The 27,929-nt window shown below is 39.2% G+C and overlaps 2 protein-coding genes and 1 pseudogene across 10 annotated transcripts; 1 reads left to right on the plus strand and 2 right to left on the minus strand.

Annotated features, from left to right (window-relative positions):
- Positions 1 to 993: 993 nt before the first annotated feature.
- On the plus strand, positions 994 to 4,910 carry LOC111809850 (annotated as a pseudogene).
- A 1,524-nt stretch (positions 4,911 to 6,434) lies between these two features.
- LOC111809851 (light-harvesting complex-like protein 3 isotype 1, chloroplastic) lies at positions 6,435 to 8,464 on the minus strand. The gene is made up of 3 exons (XM_023696300.1): positions 8,010 to 8,464; positions 7,681 to 7,818; positions 6,435 to 6,877 (listed from the first exon to the last, which is right to left on the minus strand). The coding sequence occupies exons 1-3, from the start codon at positions 8,380 to 8,382 to the stop codon at positions 6,630 to 6,632; spliced, it is 759 nt and encodes a 252-aa protein (XP_023552068.1). The 5' UTR covers positions 8,383 to 8,464; the 3' UTR covers positions 6,435 to 6,629.
- A 1,398-nt stretch (positions 8,465 to 9,862) lies between these two features.
- Positions 9,863 to 27,530, minus strand: LOC111809848 (histone-lysine N-methyltransferase, H3 lysine-9 specific SUVH6-like). 9 transcript variants are annotated; one of them, XM_023696296.1, is made up of 5 exons: positions 27,253 to 27,530; positions 24,450 to 24,541; positions 17,174 to 20,358; positions 12,037 to 12,140; positions 9,863 to 10,131 (listed from the first exon to the last, which is right to left on the minus strand). In XM_023696296.1, the coding sequence occupies exon 3, from the start codon at positions 20,220 to 20,222 to the stop codon at positions 17,226 to 17,228; it is 2,997 nt and encodes a 998-aa protein (XP_023552064.1). In that variant the 5' UTR covers positions 20,223 to 20,358; positions 24,450 to 24,541; positions 27,253 to 27,530; the 3' UTR covers positions 9,863 to 10,131; positions 12,037 to 12,140; positions 17,174 to 17,225. The 9 variants fall into 9 exon arrangements, with proteins under 9 accessions (XP_023552064.1, XP_023552063.1, XP_023552058.1 ...); XM_023696295.1 differs by lacking the exon at positions 24,450 to 24,541 and having other exon boundaries at positions 9,863 to 10,121; XM_023696290.1 differs by lacking the exon at positions 24,450 to 24,541.
- Between the last annotated feature and the right edge of the window lie 399 nt (positions 27,531 to 27,929).

The raw sequence follows: 27,929 nt of genomic DNA on the forward strand, positions 1-27,929 counted from the left end.
ATATATATATATATATATATATATATAGTTGTGTTCAAGCTTTTTTTCTATGGGTGAAAATATATGAGAATATATATTTATGTTTATTTATTAATTTTAGGTTAAATTAATAAAAATGATGTAACAGCCTAACTAAGAGGTTTCCACACCATTAAAAGAGAATGTTTCGTTATTTTCCCAAATTGATAGGATCTCACAATTCACCTCCCTTTGAGACCTAGTGTCCTTGTTAGCACACTGCCTCGTGTCCACTCCCTTCGGGGCTCATCTTCCTTGCTGGCATATCGCCCGAGACCTAGTGTCCCCTTGTTGGCACACCGCCTCGTGTCCACTCCCTTTGGGGCTCAACCCCCTCGCTAACATATCGCCCGGTGTCTGGTTCTTTTCCCCAATTGATGTGGAATCTCACAATTCACCCCCTTTGAGGCCTAGTGTCCTTGTTGGCACACAGTGTCCACTCCCTTCGGACTTAGCCTCCTCGCTGGCACATCGCCCAATGTCTGACTCTAATAACAATTGTAACGGCTCAAGCCCATCGCTAACCGATATTATCCTCTTTAGGTTTTCCCTTTCGACCTACCTTTCAAAGTTTTTAAAACGCGTCTAGACGTATAAACACCCTTCAACGTAACATTAACACCCTAAACTTTTATAAAAGAAAATTCAACAAAAAAAAAAATTATTGTCAATATATAGATGGAAACAATCCATAAGCAACTGATAAATTATCTCCCTTTTTAATATTTAATTTTTTTTTATTGCTTTTTAAAAAGTTTAAAGTTATAAATAATGTTTTTTTTTTAATTTAAAGATATTTTTAAAATAAAATATATTTGAGAATTTTATAATTATAATTTTTTTTTAAAAAATTCAATTGTTTTATTACTGAAATTTTAAATATTTTAAGAGTATTTTTTTAGAATTAAAAAATATTTGTACTAATTTAAATTTCTAAAACAATTTACATACGTGTATAACTGCCATCGCCGTAGGGACGGTGTAGAAATGATAATCTCCGGCTCTGCAAATCTCCCTCCTACTTCCTCCGCCGTCCGTACAAATCCCGTCGCCACCTGCTTCCTCTTCAAATCCCATCTTTCCACCCTCAATGTCGCCAGAATCTGCCGGACCATTCCCTCGGCCGTTTGTTGTTGTTGTTGTTGTTGTTCTTCCACTCATTTCGTTTCTGGATTCTCCAATTGGGCGCCGGAATCTTGGAAATCCAAGAAGGCACTTCAGCTTCCGAATATCCGGACACAAACGAGCTTGAGTCCGTTTTTCGCGTTCTCAAGTCCTTCCCGCCGATCGTCTTCGCCGGTGAAGCTCGCAAGCTCGAGGAAAGCCTCGCGAAGGCCGCTATTGGCGAAGCGTTTCTTCTTCAAGGAGGAGATTGCGCTGAGAGCTTCAAGGAGTTTAATGCGAACAATATTAGGGATACGTTCAGGGTTTTGCTTCAGATTGGCGTTGTTCTTACATACGGCGCCCAATTGCCCATTATAAAGGCTAGTATTCTGTTCGATTGTAGTGTTTTCCCTTCGGTTTTTGGTCAATTTCTTTGATGTAATTTGATCAATCAACTATGTTTACAGGTAGGAAGAATGGCAGGACAATTTGCTAAACCTAGATCAGATCCGTTTGTTGCTAAACCTAGATCAATGGTGACGATTTCGATGAGAAATCTCGAATTCCAGATCCTCAAAGATTGGTTAGGGCATATCTCCAATCTGTAGGCACATTGAACCTTCTTAGAGCATTTGCAACTGGAGGATATGCTGCAAGGCAGAGAGTTTCTCAATGGAATCTTGACTTCGTTCAACACAGTGAGCAAGGAGACAGGTACTTCTTTTGAATTTTGTTTGTCATCTTACAATTTATGTTCTTCAATAATAAGCTTACTTGCACAGGATCTGTTATACGTACGAAGTCATTGAGTTCTAGAGTTTATGTTCTTCAATATTGTTAGTGTGAGTGAATGATATTAATTTTGGTGAATGAGTATCCCACTCAATCTGATCCATGTGATTTACTTATAGTATCCAATTTTAAGAGGCATATTTGTGTTGCATGTACATCTTCCATCACATTCAGAGTATCCAATTTTTGGCTTGTTAGCCTTTTAGTTAACTTAATGACCATGAGGAATGGCTTGGTGGGTAGGCATTTGCAAGGTTTTGATATACATTTTTAAGGTCTTGGCTTCGAGAACTCAGTAACTTCAAATTGTTTACTATCTTTTTGACTTGGCCTTGGGTTAGATAAGGCCAAATCGAGAGTAATGATTGGTGTACTGGGAGCAGGCCCACATCGTAGTACGTGAGACTGTGAGATCCCACATCGGTTGAGGAGGAGAATGAAACATTTTTTTATAAGGGTGTGGAAACCTCTCCCTAGCGAATGCGCTTTAAAAATCTTGAGGGGAAGCCCGAAAGGGAAAGCCCAAAGAGAACAATATCTGTTAGCAGTGGGCATGGGCGGATACAAATGGTATCAGAGCCCGACATCGGGCAATGTGCCAGCGAGGAGGCTGAGTCCCGAAGGGGGTGGACAGAAGGCGGTATGCTAACAAAGACATTGGGCCTCGAAGGGGAGTCCCACATCGATTGGAGAAGGAAACGAGTGCCAGCGAGGACGCTGGGCCCCGAAGGGGTGGATTGTGAGATCCCACCACAGTTGGAGAGGAAAATGAAGCATTCTTTATAAGGGTGTTGAAACATTAAGGAGACGCCTGAAAGGTCGGGAAAGCTAAAAAATGACAATATTTGCTAGCGGTGGGTTTGAGCTATTACAGTGACGATGGACCATCTTATAATGAAAAGATCGTCTTTTGGGTGCAGATATAAAAAACTAAATGAAGATTATCTATTGGGTGCAGGTATAAAGAACCTGCTCAGAGGGTAGATGAAGCACTGGGATTTACGGCAGCTGCTGGAGTCACTATGGACCATCCTATAATGAACACAATTGATTTCTGGACTTCACATGAGTGCCTTCACTTACCATATGAGCAAGCCTTGACGAGGGAGGACTCAACTACAGGCCTCTATTATGATTGTTCTGCTCACATGCTTTGGGTTGGTGAGAGGACTCGACAGTTGGATGGCGCACATGTCGAGTTCCTGCGGGGCGTGTCGAATCCTCTTGGCATTAAGGTACCCAACAACTGCTGTTATTCTGAGAATTCGATGATATCAGTAACTTTAAAATACTAACCAATGTTCAACGACCAATAATATGCTGTCACTTAGTGTATAGTCGGGGGTTGGCTTAAATTGGTGGGTTGGTTAGCTTTCTTAGAAATAAAACTAAAAAACAAAAACAAAATAAAAGAAAAAAAGTTAGGCAAATTAGACGATATATTTTCCTTCTGATATGAACTGCTTGATCAATTCAAAATCTGGGAGGTATTTTATACGGCATAAGCCCATTACTAGCAGATATTATCCAGATGCGTTTTGAAAACTTTGAGGGGAAATCCGAAAGAGAAAGCTCAAAGAGGACAATATCTACCCGGCGATGGACTTGGGCTGTTACATATTTACTTGAATGCCTTAGCGAGCATGGTGTCTATTGCTTTGGAAGGTTTTCTTTTGTAAGTTTTGATACAGTTTGTTTGGTTTCTAACATTTCTAATCATTTTGATGTATCTGTGGCATTGACCCTACCCCTACTCGTTGGGGAGACTTCATGTGAGATCCCACATTGGTTGGGGGAGAACGAAACATTTTTTATAAGAGTGTGAAAACTTTTCCCTAGCAGACGCATTTTAAAATTTTTGAAGGAAGTCTGTAAGGGAAAGCCTAAAGAAAATAATATCTGCTAGTGGTGGACTTGGGTTGTTACAAATAGTATCAGAGTCAAGCATCGGGCCATGTGTCAATGAGCCCCGAAGGGGGTGGACACGAGGCGGTGTGCCAACAAGGACGCTTGGCCCTGAAGAAGAGAATGAATGCCACTGGCCCCGAAGAGGGATGGATTGTGAGATCCCACGTCGGTTGGGAGGAGAACAAAACATTCTTTACAAGGGTGTAGAAATCTCTTCTAGCAGACGCGTTTTAAAAACTGAGGAAAAGTCTGAAAGGAAAAGTTCAAAAATGATATATCTGCTAGTGGTGGACTTAGGTTGTTACACTTCACACACCCAAATAATATGTAGTTAAAAGAAGAGAGAAAGTAGCAACAATCTAATATTTGTGCTTGATCAAGTCTGTGGCTTTGTTATGCAGGTAAGTCACAAGATGGATCCATCACAGCTTGTTCAGTTATGTGAGATTTGAATCCACACAACAAACCCGGACGCCTTACAATAATCACCCGAATGGGAGCCGATAACATGAGAGTCAAGTTGCCTCATCTCATTAGAGCTGTGCGCCAAGCCGGGCTTATCGTCACGTAGGTGAGTGATCCCATGCACGGCAACACGATAAAGGCTCCATGTGGTCTCAAGACTCGTCCATTCGATTCAATAAGGGTAGGAACTTGTCTACCTACAACCATCCATTGCACTTTCACTGCAAAGATTGATGTTTGATGTTGTCTTTTCATTTTATTTAGGCCGAGTTGAGAGCTTTCTTCGACGTTCACGAACAAGAAGGCAGCCACCCCGGAGGAGTACATCTAGAAATGACTGGACAAAGTGTAACAGAGTGCGTCGGAGGGGTGACGGAAGTGACTTTCAACGACCTGAATTCTCGATATCATACACACTGCGATCCGAGATTGAATGCTTCTCAGTCACTGGAGTTGGCCTTTGCAATATCCCATAGGCTGCGTAGGAAAAGGATGCAGTCTAAGCTTGGCTTCAATGGGGCGCTTGTAGAAAATGGGTGTTGTTTGCTGTGGAATTGACAATTTGCAACTTCCTTGTCTTTTCCTTTTACCTCTATATGCGAAAGTTTACCTTTTTCTCTCTATATCTGAATGTCTAGGTTGAAGCAACAGCATCGTCGCACTCAATCCAATAAGCAAGCACATAAGCAAGACGAATCTCTTTCTCTTTCAGGATTCAAAAAATAATCAGGCAATCAGGTGCTAAAGCACATACATATAAAGAGGAAAGATTCAAAAAATAATCAGGCAATCCGGTGCTAAAGCACATACATATAAAGAGGAGCAAAAGACAGATGTGCCAGTTAAATAAGAATTTTCAGGATTCGCCGGCGGTATTTGATTGATCTCGGGCGGTACAAATGACTTTCAGAAATTCTACCCTCTACCTATCAAGATTAATTCTCTAGAAAAAGGAAACCAAAGATAAATGTTCAGTTAAACTTATGTTGGACTTCAAATTTAAATAGGGGTTGCTAGCAGGTATTGTCTTTTTTGAGCTTCCCAAAACGAGTCTATCAGGAAAAGGTTTCCACACTCTTAGTTCCTCTCTTCAACTGGGATCTCACAATCTATCCCTTTGGGGCCTAGCGTCCTCGCTGACACTCGTTCCTCTCTCCAATCGATTCTCCGATCAATGTCGTTCATCTCTCCAATCGATTCTCCAGATTCTCCAATCAATGTCGTTCATCTCTCCAATCGATTCTCCAGATTCTCTAATCAATGTCTTCCTCTCCCCAATCGATTTTCTAATCAATGTCATCGTTCCTCTCTCCAACTGGGATCTCAAAATCCACCTTTTGGGGTCCATCATCCTCGCTGACACTTGTTTTTCTCCAATTGATGTGGGATCTCATAATCCACCCCTTTTGGAGCCAGCGTCCTCGCTGACACATTGCACGGTGTCCACCTCTTTCGAGGCTCAGTGTCCTCGCTAGCACACTGCCCGGTGTCTGATACCTTTTGTAACAGTCCAAGCCCTCTAACTCCGATACCATTTGTAATAGCTTTTGAACTCTCTGACTCCGATACCATTTGTAACAGTCCAAACCCATCGTAACAACCCAAGCCCACCGCTAGCAAATATTATCTTTCTTGTACTTTTTGTGTTTATAGAATGCACCGCTAGCAGATAGTCTTCTTTGGACTTTCCCTGGTTTATAGAATGCCCTCGAGAGGTTTCCACACCCTTAGAAAGAATACTTTGTTCTCCTCTCACAATCCACCCTCCTTTGAATTCACTCCAAATGACGTGATATCTCACAATCCACTCCCCCTCAAGTTCCCTTCTCCAACTGACGTAAGACCTCACAATTCACCCCTATTCGGAGCCCAACATACTTACTGACACTCGTTCTCCTCTCCAATCGATGTGGGATCTCACACCATGCTTATGATGTAATATGTTTGAAGTACTTCAATAACTTTCTAGATGCATCGAGTATGCTAGATGACACTGAGTCGAAACACGTATTAGACACTCATCAAGTTAAATAAGCACAAGTCAAAGAGTCCAAAACCATACTTTCAAGACGTCTTTTGTTCCTTTTGATCTCCATACTTTCAAGTCGAGCTGAAACTGATAATCGAGTTGATCAGACACGAAAACATTTTCAGAAAACCCAACCTTTTAGAGAGAGATTTTCATTGAAACCCTCAACAACTTCAAGAAACATTAACAAACTGAGGCCTAAACGTTCAATATCTTTGAGAGCTCACATTATATCCTTCTCTACTAAAACCCCAAATCTTAAGAGACACAAACATAATTAAAGCAAAACAAGAACACAGGCAACTTTGGCACATTACACTTTGCCTGAGCCTTTGGTCTCATCCTGCCAAGTTGCTTGCCATTGTTTATCATAAAATGTCGTCTCATCAATCAACTTCTTTAGAGTCTCTATATCTTCATTCTTTCTGATCAAAAGAACTCCCACCACTGCAACAAATAACAAAGTTTTGCAGAAGAAGTTGCCCATTTGACCTACTAGTCCTACCCCCGTCAAGCTATCGACGAAGTAAGCCATGAAAAACCCCACCATGGCTGCACGGCCTGCATCGAAACCATTACACCGCTCAAATTTACTTCAAAGTGATAGTAGATTCAATACTTTACTTGACACAGTATTACTTGTAAGTTACAGAGATGCCAATGTTATAAGTAGAAATCATGATTCACAGACATGAAAGAAAGAACAAATATGTTCGAGGGATTTTCAAATGGTTAAAATCAGTCATTTACGTTCAAAATCACTCGAGAACATGTGTTTGAACATTCAAAATCATCAAAAAATACGTTTGAGTGATTTTCAAATGGTTAAAATCAGTCATTCACGTTCAAAATCACTCGAGAACATGCGTTTGAACATTCAAAATCATCAAAAAATACGTTTGAGTGATTTTCAAATGGTTAAAATCAGTCATTCACGTTCAAAATCACTCGAGAACATGCGTTTGAACATTCAAAATCATCAAAAAATACGTTTGAGTGATTTTCAAATGGTTAAAATCAGTCATTCCCGTTCAAAATCACTCAAGAACATGTGTTTAAACATTCAAAATCAAATTCCATGAATGATTTTACACTTTTAAACATGATTTTCATACAGAGAAGCCAATGCTATGAACAAGTAGAAATCATGATTCACAGACATGAACAAAAGAACAAAAACATGTTCGAGTGATTTTCAAACGGTTAAAATCAGTCATTCATGTTCAAAATCACTCAAGAACATGCGTTTAAACATTCAATTTTACACTTCTAAACACGATTTTCATACACTCACATTTGGCCATTATTTCACACAGACAAGCTTCAAGAAAACAGGATAAACAATCATAGAAACATGTTTATACCATTGAGAATCTCAGCCTCTGGCAGATGGTAGCGCTTAATCCAAGCCCACCAAGGAACTATGGATGTGTCAAACAGCACAGGGTCCTCATTACTTGATGATTCTGGATTGTTTTCCAGCCATTTCCTCCTCCTAGCCTCTGATTCAAACATAAAGTAATTGCTCAAACATCACCAAGAAATTCATTACAATCAAAACATCATCAAAACTTGCAGAATCAAGATTTCCCCCAAAAAGCTTCTCAGACATTGCATGTATCTATTCACATCCAGATTTCGTAACGCAATTAGAAGCAAAATCAACAGAAAATGTAGGGTTTACGAAGATTACCGGCGTCAATAACAGCATCCCAATCAGTACTTCCATCTTTCCGGAACTGATTCAAATCCCAAGTCCCATTAACCCATTTAGGGTCTTCAAATTTACTAACCACCACCACTTCTTCCACAGCCGCCACCGACCCATTGGTTTCAGCAACGCTCTCTTGCTTTTCCACCACCGGCTCCGGATCCTTCTGTACGACGGCGGGTTCTACAGCGATGGAACCACCCGAAATTCCGGCGCCATTAGCAGCGACCCAAGAAGAAGGGTTTCTGGACCTGAGAGAGGAAAAGGGTCTGGAGGGGAAGTGGGTTCGGTGATGTGAAGAAGGAGAGAGGGAGGAAAGACGGGAAGGAGGAGAAAACAAAGACATGGAAGACATTGTTTTGGTGTAGAAGGAAGAAGAAGAGAGCTCCTCCTCTATCCTCAGCCTTGTAATTGTGATGGATAGGGAAGCCTTTGCACTTTCGCCTATAATAAATGTGTTTATATATATATATAAAGTTGATTCAATAATAATATTATTAAATTTAATTAAAATAAATCTAGTATTTCAAAATTTTAATTTTGTAATAATAGTTTTAAAATATTTAGGTGAAATGTTAATTAAAGAATTTTTTTTTTTTTTTTTCTAAAAAAATAAAATGAAACTGAATTTAGATTTATTTAACTAAAATTAAATATGTATAAAAATTAAAATAATATTTTAATCTAATAATAATTTTTATTTTAAAAAATATAATATAAATATTTTTTAAAATTAATAAGAGAGAATATATTTTTTAGTTAACAATTACTTTGATGATTAAGTTATATATTTTTTTTAATGGAAAGGAATATATTATTAAACACTTTAATATGTTTTTTCTTTTAAATTTAAACAATTACTCACAAATTAAGATATGTGGCCATTATTAAGAACATAAATATATATTTTTTTTTAATTTATAAGCTTTTAATTAATAAAATAATTTAAAAATATTTCGACCTTTTAATTCTTTTTTCATAATATCACATTTTTTTATATTGTAAATTATTTACAAAAGAGCGATTTGGGCAGGGCGCAATTTGGGCAGGGCCTAGGCCTAACCTGACCTTCCTCTTCTACCTCCTCCAACTTGGTTTCTTTTGGCTTCTTCAAATCTTCTACTTTAGATCCTCCAGCTTATTTTGCAAGGTTTTATAGCCATTTATAGCCATGGTCGTCGAACAAAGATTCCAAAAGAAAAAGGAGTCAGAACTCTTAGCGCTTTACAAGAGAATATCGCCAAAATGTCGAACAAAGATTCCAAAAGAAAAAGGAGTTGAATAAGAGTTTGTTCTTTTAAATTTTGGTTTATGAGTCCTCTACTCGAAAAAATTGACAAATTTTGCTCCTATTATTTGTGCGAAGAATATTATTTCTGCGAAGAATATTCTATTTCTTTCTTTACATATTTTAAAGAGATTCAGGGTGATTTAAGGAGAGTCTTGGTGAAATTTTTCTTAGGGCAGGACGTTTGCATTATTAGGAGGTGGTACATTGGTGGTACGTTAAAAACCTGTCCAATAGATCATTTACCTCCCCAAGAAACGAGAGAGGTCATCTAGAGCAACTTTCTCCATATTTGGCATCTTATTTATACAAGAATCGTTTACTCAGCACGACTCTTGCCCGTTCGTCACGGAGTTGATATTTGAGAGGGGAACGAGTGTCAGCGAACATGCTGGACCCAAAAGAAAAGTGGATTATGAGATCACACGTCGGTTGGAGAGGGGAACAAAACATTATTTATTAGGTGTAAAAACCTCTCTCTAACAGACACGTTTTAAAACCTTGAGGAAAAGTCGAAAAAGAAAAGCCCAAAGAGAACAATATTTGCTAGTTGTGGATTTGAACAGTTACCTTTGTTCTTTAGAATCCTCGAGAAGGCAGCTGGTGATCAGGAAAAGTCGAAAAAGAAAAGTCCAAAGAAAACAATATTTGCTAGTTGTGGATTTGAACAGTTACCTTTGTTCTTTAGAATCCTCGAGAAGGCAGCTGGTGATCAGTGAAGCCGTTCTACATAGCCCTCGTCAACAATAATGATAATAGCATGTATTCTATCAGCAATGGATGTCTTTGTTTTCCTCCTTGTTCTTCTACTCATTTCTTAACTTCCAGAGTCACGCAACAGAAGTTGATTTCACTAGAAAATGAATGGTCTTTCAATATTGTTTTGGGCAGTTAAAAATTCAATCTGCAACTAATTGCAAGGTTTCAGAGTCCCGCAACCGACGTTGATTTCACTAGAAAATGAATACAAAATAGTTGCAAGGTTTCAGAGTCCCGCAACCGACGTTGATTTCACTAGAAAATGAATACAAAATATGAAGGCAGAACTGGTAAGATCATGGTTGAAATTTGTTTACTGGATTTCCTTTTCTTCATTCCCGTATTATAGATTTAAACCTTTTCTTCATTCCCGTATTATAGATTTAAAAATATCTTATAATAAGCTAGTTTGACAACCAAATATAGTATGATTCGGTGGTTGTCCAATTAAAATAGTCGAGGTGCATAAACTAAACCAAACTATGAAATCCCACATCGGTTGGGGGAGGAGAACGAAGTATTCTTCATAAGATTGTGAAAACCTTTCCCTAGCAAACGCGTTTTAGAAATCTTGAGGGAAGGCCTGAAAGAAGAAGTGCAAAGAGGACAATATCTACTAGCGGTGGGCTTGGACCATTACAAATGGTATCAAAGCTAGACACCGGGTGATGTGCCAGTGAGGAGGCTGAGCCTCCAAAGAGGGGTGGACACGAGACAGTGTACCAGCAAGGACGCTAGGCTTGAAGGGTCCCACATTGATTGGAGGAGGGAATGAGTGCTAGCAAGGACGTTGGGCCTCAAAGGGAGGTGGATTGTGAGATCCCACATCGGTTGGGGAGGAGAACGAAACATTCTTTATAAAGGTGTGCAAACCTAGCAGACGCGTTTTAAAAATCTTGAGGGAAGCCCGAAAGGGAAAGACAAAAGAAGACAATATCTCCTAGCGGTGGGCTTGGACCGTTACAAATGGTATCAGAGCTAGACACCGGGTGATGTGCCAGCGAGAAGGTTGAACCCAAAAGGGGGTGGACACGAGGCGGTGTACCAACAAGAACGCTAGGCTTGAAGGGGTTGGAGGGTCGCACATTGATTGGAGGAGGGAATGAGTATTAGCGAGGACGTTGGGCCTCAAAGGGAGGTGGATTGTGAGATTGCACATCGGTTGGGGAGGAGAACGAAACATTCTTTATAAAGGTGTGCAAACCTAGCAAACGCGTTTTAAAAACCTTGAGGGAAGCCCGAAAGGGAAAGCCAAAAGAAGACAATATCTCCTAGCGGTGGGCTTGGACCGTTACAAATGGTATCAGAGCTAGACACCGGGTGATGTGCCAGCGAGAAGGTTGAACCCCGAAGGGAGTGGACACGTGGTGGTGTACCAGCAAGGACACTAGGCCACGAAGAGAATGGATTGGGGGATCCCACACTAAGTGGAGAGGGGAATGAGTGTCCGCAAAAATGCTGGGCCCCGAAGGGAGGTGGATTGTGAGATCTCACATCGGTTGGGGAGAAGAACGAACCATTCTTTATAAAGGTGTGGAAACGTAGCAACACTGTCTAAAAATCTTGAGAGAAAGCCCAAAAAGAAAAGTCTAAAGAGACAATATTTGCTAGCAGTGGGCTTGAGCCGACACATAAACACTCACATTCCACCAATGGACAGCAGCATGGTTCAGGACTGTAAAGTTGAAAATTTACATTGTTCCCTCTAAACAAGTATCAATAAATGAACCAACAGTTCTTTCTTTTTTAAAATCGATATTGAAGGTTAAGCTTTATGCCGGCGGCCAAAATATTCGAGTCCCAGCAAAGCAGTTGAATATGATATCATAGATAAGGTACCAGAATTACAAAGTGCTACCAATTTATCATATGTTATTGAAACTGTGCACTAAATTGCATATCATTTACTTCCATCAGGTACTATAAAATGAAAGAACTGAAGATCAGGGAGTTATATCTGACCTGAAAAAAGCCTCTGAGAACTGAACTCTGGAATCCTCACAGTATTGTGAGCTTATCAACTTCCAATCTCTGAGGAACTTGCTGAATTCAACTCTAGAACAATGCTGCAAAAAAGGAAAACTGATGAACATTATTGATGTTCATCTTCAACCAGAAACTCCTGCCTTTTATGTTATCTGAATAAATATCAGCCATTTCTACAGGATGAACACTACAATTTACCAAAATTCAATAGAATATCATTTACAGAAACAACAAATGGTTGCATTTTTTCAAGTTAATTATGTTATTGCATTACTTCAAAGTATCTACATGGTTAAGGGTCAAAATCCTTCCCAGTATTTCCATTACAACAGGAAAAATCAACTCATAATTTGCAACATGAAAATTGTTACATGGCAATACAATTCGACACTAAAGTCTCAGCCAACACTAGATGAGGTAGATAGATACACATCTCAATGAAACCGGAGCACCCCCCTATCATCAAAGCTATGCCTGTTGTGTTAAGAAGAGCATTCTTTTCATTATACATTGCCTTTAAAACAATAATCCGATGGAACCAAGTACGTCGTTTTGTTCATTTTCTGCTGAAACTTCAACTCAAAATAGCATAAGTCAGTAACTCCTGCCTCCAAGGCATCTCTTTTCTGAACGGAGCCACTACGAAGAAGTTCCGGGAGTTACAAAAGAAACTTCGAGCTCATATTGGTCATGGGTTGAGAACGGGCATAAAAAGTGGCTCGAACGATGGCTACTTGGAAAAGATAGTAAGTTTCCGAGCCATTCTTCTACCTGTTGAGAGACAATATTACATCTCAGTCATCACATGCAGATACATGCTACTCAGACATCCACAACAACATCCTATAGGTGAACATGGTCGAGACATATACTTCAACTAGTTCAGCTAGGTTCAAGTTGGAAAGTTTCGTTTTACCCTTTTTAACCTTTAAAGTTATCTAGAAAAACTTTTCCATTAGCTTTCTCAGATAAAGTTGTCTAATGGCAACTGAGTTGTAGCTTAGAGTTTAACAAAAGGGTAAAGGAGAGCATATACAGTCTCCTGTTCAAGCCTTAGCCCTCCAAATACATAACTTTCAAGATTAAGGGTTCTTTTAAATCAAACTCCATGAAGCACGACGTCTCGAAAACCAATTAGGTCGTTTCTAATGATACAAAGAGCTTTTTTTTTTAATGTGAATCGATGAAAACCCGATATTTAAAGACAGTTTCCGTACTTGCTAATGGACTACCAGAACGAAGACATAGATTATGTACCACGTCTTTCCGTTAGCTCAATTGTTTTTTAAAAGGAATTTTTTTTGGGTATAATTTAACCTAGAAATGGTCTATTGACTTTGGCTTCCACAATGGTGATCAAATAGGAACCTGGGGTTGTTTAGATGTTCAAAGGTTAGTTTGAAGCTTTTAATAGAGGTCCCTAGGTTGTAATTGATAGAACATTGATTAAAGATTCATTTCAAGAAACCTCCAAGACTTGGGCTACACTAGTTTTGGTATTAGAGCTCGTGACGAAGGGATCTGACATGGCGGGGCAAAAAAACCCCACCACCTTCGGTAATGACACAGCTCAAACCAGCAAAGAGGTTAAAATCCTCGCCCTAAGGTCAATCTCTCAACGTGTCCTTAGCATGGAAGAATCAAGGGAAGAGTAGAGAAGTAATCTTAGAACCGCACCAAAAGTCGAAGGCTTTAACTGAAAAAAGTATATCCTTCTCCGAGTAATAGATATCATTCATTCCCAACTTCGATACTAGCTCATGACTTACACAAATATCTCCTAACTTTAGGTTAATCCTTCGACAACAAAATTCTACAATATTATTGGAAAGAGGAGCTTCAATTTTATCTATGACCTCAAGAGCTCCCAATAAAAACAATCTATCATCGCTCTCAACTCCTGAACCACGATTTGCCGATCCAAGATTTCAAGTTCACAATAGCTCGAGTGAGGACGAAGGTCCATATTTGAGGGTAAACTATGAATATCCTGGACAAAGGGGAAGAGACCAACATTATCAACCCTAAGACGATTGTGATTACAAAATAAAAGTAGACCTCCCAACATTCAATGGGAAGTTTGATGTTGAAACATTTCAAGATTGGGTCAAAGAAGTGGAATCCCTTTTCGATTACAATTTACACCAATACTCAAGAAGACAAGAAGGTGAAATTGGTGATCTACAAGTTGAAAGGAGAGGCCTCCACATGGGGGATCAATTACAAAGACAATATAAGGAGATAGGATAAGAGATCTATTAGGTTTTGACCAAAGATGTTGAAGTCGATGAGGAGCCAGTTTCTTCCGGTGAACTACGAGCTACTACTATACAATCAATATCAACATTACGCCCAAGGAAACTGATTAGTTACTGACACTTCTGGCCAAGTCTGAATAACATCTTCGTTGATGGTCTAGTAAATATCAAGAAGTAACGAGGCCGTGGCTTTGGGAAGAAAGGTGGAGGGTAATAAGGCCCATCCACATTCAATACCTATCGACAAGGGAAAGGAAGAACGAACAAACCAACGACTGGAAAGATGAACAATGAAGGAGTGAGTGCCCAGAAAATGTTTTAGATGTCGGCAGACGAATGCCAAAAAAGACTAACGATCAAGCATGCCCAATTGGATTTGAGTCTAAATCCTCCAATGATGACGATTTCGCATCTAGACCTCTCGATTTTCAACCAATAGACATCAGCAGAGAGAGAAAGTCTCCAGTAAGCAGGCCAATTTCAAAATGAAAATTGGTCTCCCTAGCTTCAATGACAGGATGAGTATCTAGCACTTATTTGGTTGGGTTAAATGTGTGAATTATTATTATTATTATTATTTTGAATACATGGGCACATCCAAAGAAAAGAAAGTAAAACATGTGGTTTTAAAACATAAAAGTTGGGCATATACATGTCGGGACTCACTTCAAACGAACAGAAAGAGATATGGAAAAAGTCAAAGATTTTTCGATTAATAAAGAAACTGATGTTTTTTGTTCTACCAGCTATTTCTTTTGTTCTACAAGCCCTACAAAAAGAGGAAACATTATTGAAAAGAATTCCGTCCAGTAAAATTTGTGAGATCCCACATTGGTCGGGGAGGAGAACGAAACACCCTTTATAAGGGTGTGGAAACCTCTCCCTAGTAGACGCGTTTTAAAAACCTTGAGGGGAAGCCTGAAAGGGAAAGCCCAAATAAGACAATATCTGCTACCGGTGGGCTTGGGCCGTTACAAATGGTATCAGAGACAGACACCAGGCGATGTGCCAGCGAGAAGGCTGTTCCCCGAAGGGGGCTAGACACGAGGCAATGTGCCAGTAAGGACGTTAGGCCCCGAAGGGTAGTGGATTTGGTGGTGGTCCCACATCCATTGGAGAAAGGAATGAGTGCCAGCGAGGACACTGGGCCCTAAAGGGGGGTGGATTGTGAGATCCTACATCGGTTGGAGAGGAGAACGAAAAACCCTTTTTAAGGGTGTGAAAACCTCTCCCTAGCAGACGCGTTTTAAAAACCTTGAGGGGAAGCCCGAAAGGGAAAGCCTAAAGAGGACAATATCTGCTAGCGGTGGACTTGGGCTGTTACAATTGGTATCAGAGCCAGACACTGGGCGACATTCCAGCGAGGAGGCTGTTCCCCGAAGGGGGGTAGACACGAGGCAGTGTGCCAATAAGGACGTTGGACCCCGAAGGGAAGTGGATTTGGTGGTGGTCCCACATCCATTAGAGAAAGGAACAAGGGCCAGCGAGGACGCTGGGTCTTAAAGGGGGGTGGATTGTGAGATCCTTCATCAGTTGGAGAGGAGAACGAAACACCCTTTATAAGGGTGTGAAAACCTCTCCCTAACATACGCGTTTTAAAAACTTTGAGGGGAAGCCCAAAGAGGACAATGCTAGCGGTAGGCTTGAGCCGGTACAAAATCAATCATCCAAGGTCATAGTTACAAAAAGGCCTGGGGACAACGCCCAAATTGAGACATTAAATCTACCCAACTCCCAAACCTCGCCACACAACCTCTCAACCTATTTGAAAACCCTATTATTGTGCACAAATCAAATACCCCAAATGATAGCGAAGAAGCTAGCCTGCACAAGACTTAGCCTTTAATTCGAAAAGAGACTTGTATCAATCACAAAATAAAAGCCTATGGGTCAGGTAGAGGAAACCTCTCCCAACAAGAGTCTACAAAAACAACTTCCAATCAAGCAAAATCAAAAGAAGGCCACAATTACAAAATAACTTTGTGGATCGGACGCCACTAGGAGATTGAACTGTACAACGTTTCAAAAAATACTGTCTTCTTCACAAAACCCTACGGTTCCTTCCATTCCAGAGACGCCAAAGCAAAGCTTTGACCACACACTGTCACAAAATCCTAACTCTATTCTTAAAGAGACTGCCAGTCGAACATTCCACCATCCATTCTATTTGGGGATCATCCAACAAGGAAAATTCCCCCAGCAACCAGAATCAATCAATTAATAAATTTGTGGGAGTGTACTATGAAAATATTCTAGTTCATATCTTAAAAAATGTTCTTTCTTGGAATCTGAACAATGTTAAATACCTTTTAAAATCTTCAATGTTCAATGTTCAATGTTCAATGTTCAATGTTATACAATCAAATGATTGTTCTTGGGATTAATCCAGATGCAAAGGAAAATTTGTCAACATCCTTATGATGCATTCTCAGATTTTCTAGTCATTCCAAAATCTAAAGTATTTAAAAAGCAAACATGAACAATCTATTGCCTTCTTTATGGAGAATGAACCGGGACATATCCAAATTCTTTCCCCTTTGCATTAATAACTAGGAAATTTAGGTATTCTAAGAAAAAAAAAATGTAATCTTGTGAGAAACAGTTTGATTTGGAATAGAGGAGATCAATTAGGGCAACTCACCAAGGGAAATGATGAGGGACCTCAGGAAAAATTGCCACAGATGATAGAACGAATACATGATCCAAATTTAATAGCAATGGTATCATGTCGATAGCATGAGACTAGATTCAATTGAGCTAATGAGGCATGCATGCATCTATACCAAGACCACAAAAATAACAGCGAAATGTGGAAAAGATACGATTATAAAGAAGAAGGATTTGTCGGAACTTACCTAAGAAGAAACATACAATTCTGTTGATTGATTGGAACTTCTTGGCCAAAACTCAATACATCCAACCAGTACACTCCGCGGAACCACAGTGACATCTCTTCTTTTTAACATTTCCATCAGAATCACGAACTTGATCGATCATATAATTGTAATGGTATGATAGTTCCTGTAAGGGAGGAATATTCTCGGCGGCAAAGAACATAATATGTGGAATTCGCTTATCCTCGTGATCATAAAGAACATTTTGGGCGTAAAGATTGGGTGAGCAACTATGGTTGATAAATCTCCCAATATTACCATAATTTGCCGCATCAATGGTAAAACTACCATCCTCCACAATATCACAAGCATTCGCCTGTGTGTCGGGCAGGAGGGTTGAAAGTCCATCCCAGAGAGAATTGTCACTGAAGTTATTCCCAATATCAAACAAGTACTCATCGTTACCAGTTCTTTGTTCGGCTTCCTTATCCTCGAGAAGCTCCCCTACATACTCACAAATAAAACTTCCCGAGGGGATTGAATTTAGGGATCTCACACCCCATCCCCTTGATTTGGTTTTAAAAACTTCCAATTGAAATTTGATACCACGCTGACCGACTCGATTATGACAAGAAGGAGGACACTTGCATGAAGGACCACACTCATAGACAAGAGACTTTGCCTCAACAATAGCCCCATTATGATTAAATGGGATCTCTCCTCCATTCAAGACTGCACAATGACATCTCTCAGAATCTGAGCACCCTGCAGTACAATCACAACCCCTGAGAGGAATTGGGCGACACCAATCAGGATATATCACTTTATTGATGTAACTAAATGGTGGTGGCTTCTCATCATCTATGATGTTCACTGCACAAACAGGAATTGATTCTTTCCCTTGAGAAATATCCTCCGCACAAAGACCTTCTCTTACTTTGAATTTTTTAGACCTCTTTAATTCTTTCCAAGCAAGTTCAGGTTGACCCGGAATTCGACACAACTGAAACTTGTAAATAAGTTTACCATGAGGACCCATATCTTGCCACCATTTCTCCACCAAATATAGCCCATCGAAAACATACGTTTTTCCATCAGACGACTCATAGCCACGAATCACTCTAACGGGACTCTTTTCATCAAAACTATTCTTTAACGCAAGGTTTCCTCGTTCAAGTTTTTGGTCTTCAGGTTTTTTGTCTGAATTCATCATATTTCCTCCTTGCCCTGTATAAATCAAGACATCTGAGTTATCAAGGTTATTAGTGTAGCCCCCTGATGCAACAATACTAGTAGCAAGGATCTTTTTACCACACTTTACATAATCTATCCCACCCTGAACTTGGCGATGAAGTCCAATAATATTAAGTTCTATCCTATATCGAAACTCATCCCCAACTTCAACTCCAGGGACTGGTCCTAAAATTTGTTTACACACATTAACATATTTCCCCTTATCCCTGAGGATTTTTGCTGCTATAAAATCAATCCTCCTAGAGGCATTTCCTGGGACCTTCTTCCCTGCTTCTTCTTCCTGCAAGAGCTTCCTACATACAGCTTGGAAAAGCCGCAATGTCTCCCTTACTCTAGTCCTAGTACCTTTAGAATCACTACCATGCTCATTTCCAATTTCATTAATTTGAGAGAATGGAATAAGGCTCACATCAGTATTATAGGATCTAAGATTCAAATGAGAATCGTTATTTTCATCGTCACTGACACTTATACTGCTATCTGCAATAACAAGCTGATGCATATCCCCATTAACAGCATCGCTTTTAACGGAAGATGTCTTCTTTGAAGAATTTTTGTGATTCTCTCTTGCATCCTCCTTCCTTAAAATTGGTTCCGTTTTCTCTAGCTGCCCACGTTTCTTCAATTTTCTTCCACTTGAGCCACCTCCTGGAGAGGGCTTGTTGTTCGATTTACCTTGCCTCCAAGGACAATTTGATGAAGCCATAAGACCTAACACAATAAGTCTTTCAGATGAAAGGGTTTCCTCCAAGGGTACAAGTTTCAATTGCTTCTGATTGGAGGGCGTATCCAAAATATTTTCTTTTGGAGGTGCCTCTCCTCTGAAAACCACAATTTCCTGACTGAAATTTTCCTCCAAACCTTCTTTCACTTCATTTAGAGTACTCTGACACTTGTTATCAAGCTTGGATTGATCACTACAGGAAGTTTTTGTGCATTTTTCTAATGTACATTCGTTTCTCAATCCACATTTACTTTGCATCTCTGTTGCTTTAATAGTTTCCTCAATCAAATCAGCACAAATTTTATCCATGGTTAGCTTGGCCACATCCTCTGTCAATTCAATATTGTGTTTCTCTTTGTGAGCATTATCTGCCACACATTCTACATCCTTATCCAAATTTAACGACTTATAATGATGCTCGAAATTGTTTTGAGAGTCAATCACTGGGAGACACTCCACATTGGATAAAGGAGGGGCGTTTTGTCCACAGAAGGGAGGGAAGTCTCTAACAGCTGAAACTACTCTTCTAGGAGGGTATTTTCTAACCACAACCTTCTTCACGTTTTTGCCATTAGAAACAAAGGTGGGGTAATTGGGTGGTGAGCATGGCCTCAACTTACTGGGCTCAAGTACCTCTTCTTTTCTAGCAGAAACAACCACTCCATGCAAGGCTTTCGATAAAGGTTCATCTTCTGCAGAATATTTTATATTTTTAGACAATCCATCTCTGCTTTCCAAATCCTCAGCCAACAATGATGATGCAGCCTTCACTGTACTGTGACCATCTTCTAGACGCAAAATATTGGTTCCTTTTGTGGCAAAGTCTAAAGCAGTATGTGCATTTGACATCTTCACACTTCCCAACACTTCATGATGCACTGACAGAGAACTCTCTATTATATCACCTATCACACCTTTTATGGGGATTGAATTATTTTGCAAAACACTCCGGCCACAGCCAGGAGGGAAATCCCGGACAACAGAGACTTTACGTCTTTTATATTTAAGTAGCTCTGAATGTGGAAAAGAATCGCCATTTTCAATACTCAACCTTTGAATCCTCTCCATGGAATCGTTACATTTGAGCGACATAGTTGCTCATGGAGATTTGAATTTAGCTGGATTTGGAACTAAGGTGCAGGGTAATGGAAGTCCGTAAAAGCTGAAACCTCGAGGACTATGTCTTGAAGAGGAAATCCGCAAGCCTCAAGCTAAACATGGCATGAGCCTTGATCATAATAGAAAAAATAATCAATAAAGAATACTAAAGATAGAAAAAGAAAAAGAATAAAAGAAAAGACATGACTCAAAACATAACGATGGTATAATAAAAGGAGCCAGTACGGATGAAACATTAAAATGACATAATGAGGAAGATTAATAACTCATGCTTAGTAAGAAAAACTATTAAACCACCTTTAATGCTTCATCAACTTTTAAATCGCCTCTAGAAGGCTAAGGTAAGGTAACCTCCCTTTCCTTTTATGTATTATTTCCTATCCCTTAGAGAATTAGTTAGCTTTTCTTTATTATAAATAAGCATATGTACTTCTTTGAGGAATAATAAGAAAGGAGAGTAATACAAGTTACTCTTTTAACATAAGGAGAGTAGTACAAATTACTCTTTCAACATGATATCAGAGCCTTCATAGTCAATTGAATCTAAAGTCGGAGAAGCTTTCATAGGTGCCGATCATTCACGGTGACCAAGTCCTGCCTTCTCTTTGTTCCACCATCATGACAGAAAAATCTCAAGTTTTTCTTCCAATCGTTGTCACAAAGCTTCAAATTTTGAGATTCAATTTTGAAGTATTCAAAATGGATGGATCCAAGGGCATTGGAGGGAGAAAATGAGGTGACAAAACTAAGATCTCTAAGTCTGTCAAGGCTGGATTCCGATTCTCGGTTGGAAGAATCGGATGATACCTAAAGAAAGGTCGCTACGTAAAGCGCACTGTTGTAGGTGCTCTAATCTACTTGGCCACCGTCCTCAAATACCTTGTTGCTGAGGTTTTGGAATTAGTCGGGAATGCAGCATGTGACAAAAAGAACAAGATACACCTTAGGTTTTTTCTTCTGGCTATGAGGAGCTCAAAAGATTTCCTTCAAGTTGTCAACATTGCAAGCATTGGAGTTCTTCCGATTAAGTATAGGTTTCCGAGAATGATTTATGTTTTCCTTATAAACATTGTGGCAAGAACTCGATTGTTATTGGGTATTTGAGATGAAGTACATTGCAGATGCCTTAATTATAAAGAAATTTATTGAAACAAATCGTGTCTATGACGTTTTGGCCAGACGCAACGAGTTTGACCAAGATCGAGCGCACATCATCGAAAAATAGGAAACATCATCTCAAGAAGATACAATCTCCCTTATTCAAACAGAAGAGAGCAGAAAAAGTATTATGCTTGACAAACCACCCGATGTAAATGCATAAGCATTCGTTGTAGATAAAGAAAGAAACAACGAAAGAGACAATCAATGGAAAAGTAATAAAGACAATTTATGGTGCCCCATGGAGTATTATGGGTGAAGCTAGACTCCTTGAGATTCAGGAGTGTCGTGTGTTCCATGTAGTGTTGTGGGTAGAAATCACACTCTTTGAGATTCAAGAGTATCGTGTGTTGAGACATCGTTGAAGGGAGTCTTACCCATTAGAAATCAAGAATCAAGCTCATATGCCAAGGGTATAGGGATTCGTATGCAGGTAAGAGATGTTCAAAAGGTGTACGAGGTTGGGTATCTTCCAAAGAACCAATGCCACCAAAAGGATAATGCTAATGGCTGCAAGCAGAGAAGTTGAGGGTCAATGACAGGCATCCGTCATGTGTAAAGTGAGCATTGATAAAATCCATGTGGGTGAACAATGTGGTTAAGTTAAAAGCCAGTTGAAAAAAGAAAATAGTAGTCTATATAGTGGACATTCGTGGCTAAGAGAGAGCTATAAAGCAAGAGAAGGACCAAGTGGGCATTGATGAAGTTCATGTGGGTGGACAATGTGGCCGAGTTAAAAGCCAGTTGAAGAAAAGGAAAATAAGTAGTATTGAGAGTGGACAATCATGGCTAAGAGAGAGCCATAAAGAAAGGAAAATCACTCAAGAGAACCTAGCATGAGAGATGCAAGCAACGCTTGCAGAAGTGCTCCAAGAAAAGTGAGCATGAGAAATGCAAGCAATACTTGCAGAAGTTCTTCAAGAGATGGAAGTAACTCATTAGAATTGATCGTTTGCCCATAGAAGTGATCCAAGAGAATTGAGCACGTGTATCCCTTGAGTCATTTACACATGCATAAGTGGGTGGGTTCACAAGAAGTTATCAAGACCAGCATTTGTTCATAAAGGAGTACCAGGCTGAATATAAGAACCAAGAAGAGACAAGTTGCAACAAAACTAGAATGAAGCATCATTTGTTGCGTTTGCCACAAGAGACAACTAAGATGAGAATTGGCCGAGAGAAGTGTCAAAGTTATGTAGGGACAAGTGTCCCCTAGCTAAACAAGAGGCGTTAGAAACTTTGTTGTGTCTACATTAGGGTCTCAGTGACCATGTCTTTAGGATAGCTCTGTGGCCATGCTTATGTTGTGAGTCTGAAGGCCAAGGAAAGGTTTATTAGTGGTATAAGTCGTAAGTAGTGCGCAGTTCCTGATGCATGATTATTTACAACGGGCCAGCTAGCAGTCAACCCAAAGTTTTGATCATTATCAAGACAATGTCTAGTTTAAGCGATGAAGAATGTCACAACCATACTATGAAAAGAGTAGGTTGGGACTCCTACGTGCAGACAAATAGAAAGGGACACGCAAGTGGAGCCCATTGAGCAACGTGAAAGCTGAGAAAGACAGGTATCATGATGCAACCGAGGAGAACAATGCATCATCCAACATACTATGAAGAATGGACAAAATTATCAAGCTAAGGTGTAAGCAAGATTAAAAACAGCAGTATTATCAAGGGTGTCAAAGACAAGCTTAACAAAGGCTTGATAAGGCCTCGTGTAATATTGTGTTTATAGGAAAATAATAATAGTAATAGTGAATAATTAATTAATTAATTCAAAAAACAACAACAACAACAACAAAGAAAATGGCAGCAGTAGGCGCTGCTGGCCGAGAGGAAGGAAGCAAAGGACCCATGTGGGGGGGCATTTCCTTCCAACGGTGGTGGAGTTAGAAGAAGAGTGATAAATGAAGATTTAAGAAAATGGGGAAAATTAAGGCAAGTGACAAAAAATGGAGGAAAAGAACATCCAACTTAAAACCCATACCGAAGTCGAGTAAAATCTGAGAATTAATGGGAGTTGGGCGAGCTTCACTCGAGTTGTGGGGTGTTAAAGATTCAGAGGAACGGAAGTAGTATGTATTTGGAGTTAAATCAGAGAAGAAGGGACCAAGACAGGAGTTGGAGTGTGGAAATCAAAGGTATGTTATGTAGAACACTTGTGGGTTGCAAATCTTGAACTCTTGATATACAATGCATGATAATCTTTGAGATTAGGCTCAATAGATTGGTGAATGTGTGATCTACATCTTTGTAGAAGAACTTGACACGAGATCACGAGCCTAAGAGGAGATCAAGCACTAAGGACACATCAGATATTAAAGAAAAAGATTGGGAAATTTCCACAGAGGCCCAAGGAAGAATACGTGTGAGGTGCATAGGCCTCACGCACACATGAAATCGAGAGTGTCGAGGAGTGAGACGCGTAGGTCAGCGCATGGAGGCTTGTTTCGAGTTTCAGTTTGTCCGTTCAACTCCTTTGACGTGCTATATTAATATTGGCCTATACTAACCTTGAAAATGATTAAATAAGGTCCAATTAGGAGAAACTATGACGAAAATATCATATTATGAGCATATTATGAAAGAGAAGAGATTAACAATCCAAGTAAGTAGCATATTGAAGCTCCTAAACAAGTTTAAACGTATTATATTCAAGTAAAGCGTGTTGACCATGTTATTAGGAGCTAAAGTGGTAAGTGTGTGTAAATGACATGAGTTAAATATCAATAATCGTGAATGCATGCATACGATATGAGCATGTTAAGAGTACATGATTAAATGTATGATGTATGACTCTAGTTTATGCTTATGAGCTTGATACGATATGAGATGTGTATGACTAATTTCAGTCTACCAATCCATGCGAAACCCCTGACCGACGCATTGTGTGCTAAATTAGGAACAATGAATATTCCTGACCGTTAGATTGTGTGCTAGACAAGCTATAATTGACAGAGAGCAAGTCTTATATACAAGTTCGAAATTTGTAGTATGCATAAACAAAGCAAACGATTGAAGTTTAAGGTAGCTAGAATACCTTCATACGGTAGAGAGGCCCTAGTAGATAAGGCTAGGGGCCAAGGAAGGTTGGACTGAGGACTCGATCCAGACCAAAAACTTATAAATAACCTGTTATGAATAAAACTTGAAGTATATTGGAAAGATACTTAATAAAACTTGTTAATAACAAGTTAGCTACTTACTGTGTAAATTAATTACTCACAAAAAATTATCTTTATTCTTCTTTCCAAATAGACAAGATATATAGTGCATCGAGACAAGTGTGTGGACGAGCTGGAGACTTCAGGAATCCTACCTAGACTTGAGTCTGTTTTGGTTATATTTACTTTTGTTATGTTTTGAAAACTTGTTTAGGATGTTTGGAGTGTTATGTTTATAGTTTGTGTCAGTAGTAGCAACCGTGAATCAGGCTCCCCGGTAAGCGGGCGTTACACCCCAAGTCATTACCTCAATGAGTTAGAGATTGAAATATAGGATCGGGCTCTGGCATGGTATGTAGAAATGACTTGGCCTGGGCACAAAAGGGTTCATGCCTCAATAGTGCTCGAATAGATGGATGTCCAAGAGGTTCCAAATATAAAGTTAACTCATGGGTCGGTTCTTGATAAGCATGCTTGAGCAAACTACGACAGCCAATGACATTCTAAGGCTCGGAATAGCATCATGAAGCATTGGTGGGACTCGAAAGTTCCTAGATAGCACTGTCTTGAGCCGATATGTCTTGACAAGCATTATAATGGTTCAATAAGCTTCAGTTTACATAGTTATGCCTTAGTAAACATTATAATGCCTCGATAGATTTTAGTAAGTGTTGAAATCATCTGATAAGCTCCTATTGAGCATTTTAAGGCCGTTTTGACCCAACGAAGGGTTCAAACACATCTCGATGAGGTTCTTGGTCGATGTGGAAGCATGTGGGCCAAAGTTTTTGAGAAACTAGATGGTGAAATGAGATGTGATGTTGTATAGGAAGGATCTTGAGCCTAGAGTAGAGGCAAGTTGGCTAGAGTCGCTATTGAAGAAAAATACGGGAAACATGTATGGTTGAATTTTGATTTTCGAGCCATTGTAAAAGGACTATGTGAGCTTTTATGGTTAAAGATAATCTTTGATAACATACAGACTGAGGGAAAAACCTGATAAAGTTGTAATGTGACAATAAATCAGTCATCAATATTGTTCATAATCCTGTCCAGCATGATAGGACAAAGCATATTGAAATCGAATTACATTTTATTAAGGAATAGTTAGAGAAGGGGTTAGTATGCATGAGTTATGTGCCCTCACGGCTTAATTGGCAAATGTGCAAACAAAAGAACTTCATAGCTTATTGTTTCATGAGATAGTATCCAAGTTAGAAATGAATGATATCTATTCCATAGCTTGAGGAGGAGAATCGAAAGAATAACCTTCATATGAGGAATATTGGTGTAATCCCATATAATAAGGGAATTAGCCTATTTTTTGTGTTTCCTTTTCTATATTGTTTCCTGTTCTCTAGAGAACTAGTTTGCTTTTCTTTAGGTTCCGGAAAGCCTGTTCTCTAGAGAATTAGTTTGCTTTTCTATATTGTTCCCTACATTGCTGAAATCATCTTGTTAAACAAGAAAAATTAACTCCTATTGATAGAGGTGGTATTGGCCTCATCAATTTAAAGAACGAAAATCAGGCTTTCAAGCAAATTGGATCTGGTGTTACCAAAGAGAGAAGTCACACGATAGAGGAGGGGATCATCGATGCAATGTACGGAACCTCTCCCCTTTTTTTTCTTTTTTATGAAAATAACTTAAATTACATTGAGAAATGATGAAAAAATACAGACATACAAAAAAGAAAAGCCCACAAAAGGAGCCAAACTACCCGAATGGACCCCATCATGAGAAATAAGACCAAGTGAATAATTACAAAAGGGACTAGAAATAGAGGCCGAAAGATAAACAAAGAACCTAAGTTCAGGCTCCCTATTCAAATCAACATCCTCCATCCTCCAAATCAGGTTGAAATTCCACAACTCCGTATGGGCTTGAAGTTGGTGCTCACGCAGAGCTTCTAGAATAGTCTCTACGTGTTTCAGATACTCCTCCCAGGCTTTTATGGGAAGGGAATTGCTAAGACCAATCATTTCCTAGTCTCACCTATATCCTATTACTATTATAGCTGGGATATTATATCTATTAAAATGGAGGAAGAAGAGATAATATCGTATAAGTCAAATATCGACATAAGTACTCTCCTCTAAAGATTTCGTTGTTTCCATCATCCAAAGCCCCCATAAACTAGCCTACACCCAACTTGACACAAAAATTGCCCTTAATCATGAAAATGGCAAATTGAAACTTTGAACCTAAACACAGCCCATGGACCGTGGAAGAACATCAAGAAGTATTAGAACTTAGCTCTTGAGCAAATGACTTCCAAAGTTAACAAACAATGGAGCATCTACATCTTTCTAGTACAACCATTGGCTTCCATGATCTTATCACCCCATTGGTGCGTCCTTCATTAAATTTTCTCCATTTCTTATTTTTTCATCGATTATATTGAAGGACATTTTCTCATCTTTTCAATTGGAGAGTGGCTCTCCCATAGGACTCAGGGTTCTCCTTTCATTTACTCAATTTGGACACCCTTTTAAAAGTTGGAAAATGCCCCTATGGACACCTTGTTTCTTATGTTCTACAAGCAGAAATTCAATCGTTGCTACAAGGAGAATTCATTTATAAATTCAAACACTACTTTCATGCAGAAATCCAACCTTCAATCAGAACAGAAGAACAAAAGAAAACATGAAGAACAAAAGAAGAAACAGAGATAATTACCTAATTTACACACCAGGAGCCACGAACGAAGAAACCCAGCAAACAAATGAGCACTGCCGCAATGCCCAACACTTATACTCGTGGGTTTTACCAGATTTCATTCCACGTCTCTCTCTCTCTCTGTTGTGCAGCAGCCAATTTCTCTCTCTCTCTCTCTCTCGCCCTCCCAGTCGAGATCCCAATCCAATCAAGAAGAAAGGTGCCGGGATTCCACCGTCTCCTCCTTCTACCTCTCTCAGAGAGTCGCGAACTTGAAAACAAGTCGGGTCGGGTCGTAGTTTCCCGGATGCGGGCAGAAATGTTAATTATTTTTACAATATTTAATTTTAAAAACAATATTTTCATTTTCATCATTTTTTAAATAAAATAAAAAATGCAAGAAAAATGAAAATTACAATATATTTATTTTTAAGCAAAAAAAAAATAAAAAATTCTAGTTCCCTTAAAAAAAAAAAAAAAATAGGCAAATTTTTTAATATTTCAATATTTATTTACTCAATATTATATAACAAAATTTTGTCAATTAAAAAACGAAATTAACAATTCTTTAAAAATAAAAAATGAGGCTGATCTTACCTCCTGAACCTATTCTAGCTGATCTTACTTCTCGAACCTTCTGAACCTATTCTAATTGAATTTCCTCAACTGTAAACTCATTCACCTGATCAGAATCTAGT

This window comes from Cucurbita pepo, chromosome LG14 (genome assembly GCF_002806865.2).
Source record: "Cucurbita pepo subsp. pepo cultivar mu-cu-16 chromosome LG14, ASM280686v2, whole genome shotgun sequence".
Taxonomy (NCBI): Eukaryota; Viridiplantae; Streptophyta; class Magnoliopsida; order Cucurbitales; family Cucurbitaceae; genus Cucurbita; species Cucurbita pepo.